At 31.5% G+C, this 7,131-nt stretch overlaps 2 protein-coding genes across 2 annotated transcripts in view; one reads left to right on the top strand and one right to left on the bottom strand.

The window, feature by feature from the left end:
- The window catches only part of LOC108727140 (uncharacterized), a 6,932-nt gene extending 2,948 nt beyond the window's left edge, over positions 1-3,984 (top strand). Inside the window, exons 2-8 of the mRNA XM_018455104.1 lie at positions 1,137-1,505; positions 1,582-1,959; positions 2,086-2,139; positions 3,032-3,094; positions 3,164-3,242; positions 3,357-3,445; positions 3,526-3,984. Of these exons, the coding sequence (XP_018310606.1) occupies positions 1,152-1,505; positions 1,582-1,959; positions 2,086-2,139; positions 3,032-3,094; positions 3,164-3,242; positions 3,357-3,445; positions 3,526-3,657 (1,149 nt within the window). The 5' untranslated portion in view covers positions 1,137-1,151 and the 3' untranslated portion in view covers positions 3,658-3,984. The remainder of the gene's footprint in view (positions 1-1,136; positions 1,506-1,581; positions 1,960-2,085; positions 2,140-3,031; positions 3,095-3,163; positions 3,243-3,356; positions 3,446-3,525) is intronic.
- A 345-nt stretch (positions 3,985-4,329) lies between these two features.
- Positions 4,330-5,981, bottom strand: mRpL43 (mitochondrial ribosomal protein L43). The gene is made up of 4 exons (XM_018455105.1): positions 5,815-5,981; positions 5,607-5,713; positions 4,606-4,811; positions 4,330-4,493 (listed from the first exon to the last, which is right to left on the bottom strand). Exons 1-4 carry the CDS (start codon positions 5,949-5,951, stop codon positions 4,347-4,349), a joined length of 597 nt encoding a protein of 198 aa, XP_018310607.1. The 5' UTR covers positions 5,952-5,981; the 3' UTR covers positions 4,330-4,346.
- Between the last annotated feature and the right edge of the window lie 1,150 nt (positions 5,982-7,131).

Genomic DNA, 7,131 nt, shown 5'->3' with positions numbered 1-7,131 from the left:
AACAAAATCGGAAACGGGTATATTTTGATAGTATACGTTCCAAGGAACATTTTAGTACCAAAAACTTGCGAGTAACAAATTCTATACATGTAAATTTTTGTCATAACGTGCGATGCGCGACAATGCAGTTTTGATTATTTATCGGAATTTGTTTAACAATGTGATTTTTTCGATATTTCTTTGCACTATCCTAGAGCAACAAAAAAGCAACAAAATCTGGTGCATTTGTTTTTTTGATATTGCAGCTCTATATATATTTTTTCATTATGGGGGGGTCCAGCTTTATATTAACCTGGACCCCCCTATTTTTTTTTTATTGCTGCTAAACGGTTGGAGCAACAAAATTCGCTCTAGAGCAACTAATTAGCAACGAAAGAGCACTAAATTTTTGACCTATCACGAATTTGATTTTCGATGGTGGGGAGTCCAGGTTAATGGGGGTATTTTAAGGGATAACGAGCGACGGCTAAAACTTGTTGGAGGTTACTTAGGGTCATGACCTTGACGGCATATGTCGAGGTCATCGGAGAGGCCTCCCCTAAAGTGAAGATTTACCATGACTTTTATCATTTTAATGCTGAGAAATTCATAACATATTTTATCAATTTTATAATTAAATACAATAATAAAATTGTAAAATTAAATATTAAAAATAAATATAAAATAATTGTAAAATTAAACATAATATAATTTGTCCATATAAGTGTCAAATTTAGTCGTAAATGCATGCAAAAGTACAAACACAGCGCAGTAAATTTGTAATCATGCATGCACTTAATATTGTTTTCGTATAAATGATAACATGAAAAGTCTTATTACACCTGTTAGCATTTTTTTAGACAACGGAAAAATCGGTTCTTTGCATATACAACACATGGATAATAGCAAACTTACCTTATCATTCATAATTCAAGAAGCATTAATTTTTTATGTTTGATAATTTTTTCTTTGTATCAGTGTAAGAATTTTGTTCTTTTCTAGAATTTTTACTTGAGCATTTACATTTTTTGTAAAAATTTTATAAAAATTATATTGTATTTTTAATCTGTATACTCTGATACAAATTTAGAGAATGAATCAAAATTTATATATTGAAAGAAGATTAATTGTATTTTTCTTTTTTTTGTTTTTTTTAGTAAGCTGCAATTATCATGGAGGTACACGCTCGTGCTCCAGATCCTTTAATAAATAATGACGATATGGCCAGCAACTGGCAAAGCTGGAAAGAAGATTTTATTATATTCATGAAAGTAACTGGGTATATTGATAAACCTAATGAAATCCGCGCAAATCTTTTAAAAAATCGGATTGGAAAAGTTGGCATTGATGCAATACAAAATATTTCTTTTGACAATGTGCAAGATAAAGATAATATGGATATATTGATTGAAAAGCTTGAAAAATACTTTAATCCGCCAAAAAAAGAGGTGGTTGAACGATACAATTTTTTTACAAGAGGAAAGAAGCACAATGAGTCTATTGAACAATATATAAATATTTTAAAAGTACGTGGTACTTGTGATGTATATTTTTTTGTATATTGTACACACACATATGTATTGAAACCTTTGTTATTTACAGGAAAAAGCTAAAAATTGCAACTTTAATGATATGCTAGACAGCATTATACGAGACAAAATTATTCTTGAAACTCATGACAAAATATTACGTAAAAAATTTTTCGAAGCAGACAATTTGGATTTGTCGAAGCTAGTAGCAATTTACCACGACTACGACATTAATACGGAAAAGATGAAACAAGTTACTAAAGAAACGAGAGCAGACTGTACAAGTTCTATACCAAAACCACCAGATAATATTGTGAAGCGAGCCTGTTGGAGATGTGATGAGCAGCATCCACTTGGGAAGTGTCCTGCTAAGGGATCAAAGTGCACAAAATGTGGCGACATAAATCACTTTACCCAATGCTGCAAGGGTTTTAAATTTAAGATGAATAAGGTAATAAATTTCAAGATAAAATAATATATTGATTGAAAATATTGAAGACTTATCAACTTGATTATTAAAATGTGTTGTGGTCATTTACATTATGATTCTATAATATTGTATTCTTTAATATTGTAGGTGAATAAAAATTTACTGGATCCAACAATGCAACAAACAAAATTGAACCTTAAGGTAAATAATCAAAAGAAAAATGCACAAAATTAGCATCGTTATTTACAATTTCCATATATGCATGTTAAGATATATTGCATAATATGTATATTAATAACTACTATCTAAATAATTCATATATAACAAAATATTTATATATATGTATAATTATCATGTAGCAAAGATAATGTTGCATTTATAAGATATGATTTTATTTTATTTACATATATATGACTAATAAAACGAGATATTTTTAACAATATGTATTTTTATGCATTAATTGTATCACTATGTACATACATACACTGAAACAAAAAAATTTAGAGAAAATTCTTTCAAGATTGAAAGATATTAAAAGCTATCAATATTTTAAGGCAAAAAGAAATAAAGTAGGGACGCTTCCCAGATAGCAACGTGTTTGTTTTGTTGCTGGCATATTGCTTGCTAAGTATGCATTGCTAAGTATATGTTGCTACCAGAATTGCAGCAACTAAGTCCTCATTTGTTGGCAACTTGAAGCCTTCACGATATGATAACGTTGAGTAGTAACTTGCCAGCAATTTGCCGACAACTTTAAAATCGTCATCATCAAAATTCGTACTATTGCCATCATGTTGCCACAATAATATGCAGCATTATACAATGCTGTCATATTGCCGACAATGCAAGATAACATTGATGTAGCTATCTTGTTAAACTGCTGGCAATACGTATACACATTGTTGTCTGCATGTTGCTACAATGTTAATATATTCGAAATCGTTGAAGACAAATCTACGGCAAGTTGTCAGCATCATAAGCAATCACAGATTTGCGAGATTTGTGAGACACGTTTTGCTGTCTGGGTTGTTACGGATAAAAGTATAGGCATCATTTCAAAACATTAAGTATGATAGAGATAATTTTGTTATAGGATAATGACAAATGGAATAATCAAGCAGATTCCGTTAAAACTAAAGATTCAGTGAATAAAATGGTATTTTATTCCTCATGTATCTCCTGACTACATATTAAAATGGATTAAATAGATAAAATGTTTTTTTAGATTTTTCCTGATGTTCCGACAACAAATTTAAATTACATTAATACAACGAATTATTCAACAAATTTGCCCAAAAGTACACGTGCGTATTTCGTAATTATTTGTGTTCATATTATATAACAAAAGTATAAAAAATAATTTTTTATCTAAATTGAGCTAAATGGTAATAAATAATAAAAAAAAAACATTATTACAGAGTACAGTCATTCGTATCCGAAATTAATTCAACCAGACGGGATTTCCAATTTACATAATAGAGGTGAAAATGTTCAATCTAAACAGACGGTAATACTTGATAATTAAAGAAGCGCGCGTGCGTGAATGTCATACAATATCTGTAACGCGATTATAACTTCCTTTTGCAGAAAACACCAAGTGCAGGTACTTCACAAGAAATATCCAAACCATTTGTTGGAACACATAATGCATCGTATAGCACACATAAGTTTCCAAAGAATCAAAAGAAAAAATCAGACGATTCTTGTAAATTATCCTAAATCTTTCATATACACATATATGTATCTTATGAATATATCTTGCAGAGTTAGCAAAAATTTTAATTTGTTGTAAGGGAATCCTGAAGCTGCCCTGTTATACTAATTTCATTCAGCGATAAATCTTCGAACTGGTTTTACGAATGCAATTTTTTTTACAGAATTAAAATACGCACAAAAGGATATGGTGAAGATAAATTTCATTAGTTTTTGCAATAACATAGATCCAGGTACGGTGAACGTTAAAGTCACGGTATCCTTTTCTTAATTAGTTGTTAAGGGGCCTTTTCTGACTTTACTGCTTTTTTATCGATAAATTTTTATTTTAAGATTAAAGTCTTATTCATGGTTTTATTCCACCATAATTTTATTAACTTGATTTAATTTGACATTGATCAAGTTCGGCCTTTGTTTCAGGATTCCTTTAAAAGTTAAATTAGTTTTCATTTTATAATTTAAGATTAAAAAAGATTTATAATAAAAAATTTCTGTATATGCACATATAAAAGTTAAGGTTTTCAATATACATTATGAATACAAGATGATAAAAATACTAAAAATAAAGCTTTTTATCATATATCAATTGCATTTATGAAATATATAAAAACACAATTATACCTTTTTTATACTATATATATTTATATACATACTATAAATTAAAAATTAGAACTGTATTAAAATTGCTTAAAAAATTATGTCCTTTGAACATGTACGGAAGTTTCTTCAACATTTTGGCAGGAATCATTAACTGCTTTATCAGCCAACTGCTGAGCCTTGAATAATTCGACAAGTTGTTCCGTTGCTGTAGGACCAAGCTTAACAGCTGCACCAAACTCTTTCTACAAATAAAAATGAAATTGTCATATATTTTATGAAGTTATATACAATCTTTTTATAACTAATCTCCTTAATACAAAATAAAAGAAATCATCTGAATAAAAACACAATTACATTAGGAAGCTGAACCAAGTTTAACATAGGATTTCTAAAAGTAAATGGTGTCCATGGTCCCTGAATCGATGGGAATTCCGTGTGCCACAGTTTACGCCATCTCAATGAAGGACCATTATGAAACTGTGTTCGTAATAATTCCATCCATTTTACAACATCCTCCCGGCTATAATTAGCAACCTCCATCCATTGATTATCGCCATTCACTGAGAAAAATATATTCTCTATTAGTACTACACTAATAAGGTTTAAATATAGGATAATTATACAGTTTAGTTACAGTACCTCAAAAATCAATTAAATTAGGCTTGTTCGACGTGTTTTTGCATAAAACAAAAGAATCTGGCAAAAAAAGTGTCGCTCTGTCCCATGAATTGAGATATTGAGCATTAAAGTTTGCAACTATTGAGATTCATGACTAGAAAATGTCAGCCACGCAATACTGCGAAATTATAACTCATATAGACAGTGGGTTTAGAGACAGTAGTGCTTATTGGTTCGGGGCAGCTACGTCGCCCTGAACAAAAAAAAATAAATCTTTAAAGACAGTAAAAACCTATTTGGGATTCGGGATGTGAGTATAGTATTTCTAAAGCCTATTTTTAAAGACTGTTCTTATACCCCACTGTCTTCATGGATTAGAAATATTCCAAGCGGACACTGTCTAGGCTGTAACTTCTAGGCAGTTAGGCCACAAGTGGGATGTTATTTTTTTTTGTACGGAACGGTTAAGCCGCCCCAAATCAATAACCATTACTGTCTACGTGGGTTATAATTTTGCAGTGTTGCGTGACAGATTTTCTAATTTCAATAGTCGTGAACTTTAACTGTTAATATCTTAATTCACGGGGGAGAGCGACGCTTTTTTCTGCCAGATTCTTTCGTTTTATGTAAAAACGCGTCGAATGAACCTAATTTTTATTGATTTTTGAGGTGCTGTAGCTAAATAACAGGTACTGTATAATTACTAAATAGTGTTCCATAGATAAACACAAACGTACAATATTCGGCAACTATGACCGGTTGCCTGTGCCTTCTTGGTTTAACATATACCACAACTCCTGGATTTTCTCTTGCATAATTAACTAGATCATGTTCTATGAAACCTCTAAAAAAAATTCAATATTGATTTAAGAAAAAAGAAAAAAAATGTTAATTTTAAATTTTATGCGTAGAAAACATTCACATGTGAGTATAGGTTAGAATCACCTTATTCCCCTACTTCCACCACGGTTTTTGCAAAACTTTAAAGTTATTCTCTGTAACTGGCAGACATAACGTCCGATTCCGAGACCAAAAGGTGCCCGCGGGAATCCTGAATTCAGAAATAAGTATTTATTCGACATTTTCCGTCAAATAAAAATAATTTAATAGAAAGTTACTATAGTTAATACGTGTACAGTTGTGTTACATACAGCCGATCACAGATAGAGTCCAGACTAGCAAACTCCATTGTATTTTCATTACCCTAAAGTCACTAGATCTATAAAGTACCGCAAACTCGCATCCATTTTGTTGCAAAACGCAGCCATTTCGAATTTATGCATTTGTGTTACGTGCTTTATTTGGGAAAATGAAGCCGTCAAGTACGTAAATCAATGTTTTTTAGTTGTAATTAGTTTATTTATGAACAAAAGAATATGTACGAATGCTTAATTTATGTGTTCTTTAGTTTAATACGGATTTATTTGCTATAGAAGTTTAGTGCATGAAAGTGTACGAAGGGACATGTAAGTACAGTTTAAAAGATCAACCACCATGCTTGAAATAGTGTACTATGTTCACTTCGGCCATTTTGTCGCAATATAATAGGCCTGTTCTTTTTGGCTGAACTTTTGCACCAGTTCATCTTTCTTCCTTTTCTCTACAGGAGGAAAGAAGAGGAAGAAAGATGAACTGGTGCAAAAGTTCAGCCAAAAAGAACAGGTCTTAGGCCGGAATCAGACTACGCATCGAAGATTGAGGTTGAAGATTGAAGATTGAAATTTGATCAATAAGGACAAAGAAATTCTAGCTCCTTTCGTTTCGATTGGTCAAATTTGAATTTTTCTATCTTCAATCTCAATCTTCAATGCGTAGTCTGATTCCGGCCTTAGATCTGTTCGCGTTGCATGAAATCCCCAAATATTTTTGCACTTAAAATGAGATAGATATATATTTGGCCTTGAAAAGAGAGAAAGCGAAGATGCCGAGCGCCAAAAGTGCAAGCAACGCGAACAAACCTATTCTGAAATCAATTGCGTTACTTTATATTCCATCAGTGACTTTACATGACCCGTGTTTAGAACGCCTCTACAAAGGGACAAGCGTTTTGGAGGAATTAAATGCCAACATGGCGTCTCAATTCTCAAATGTCGTCTACAATAGTAATACTTAAGGCCATCACACGTACAAAAATTTTAGTCGTAATCATAAGGCCGTAAGCAAATCGGCCAATCACAGTTGAGTGTTTTTAAACGCGAGATCGTAATTTTGACTGTGATTGGTCGATTTACTTGCGACCTTACGATTACGATTAAAATTTTT

The sequence above is a fragment of the Mycetomoellerius zeteki genome, unplaced genomic scaffold, assembly GCF_001594055.1.
Source record: "Mycetomoellerius zeteki isolate Tzet28-1 unplaced genomic scaffold, Tzet1.0 scaffold470, whole genome shotgun sequence".
NCBI lineage: Eukaryota > Metazoa > Arthropoda > Insecta > Hymenoptera > Formicidae > Mycetomoellerius > Mycetomoellerius zeteki.
The sequence above is the reverse complement of the archived record's forward strand: the minus strand, read 5'-3'. Positions and strand labels throughout refer to the sequence as shown.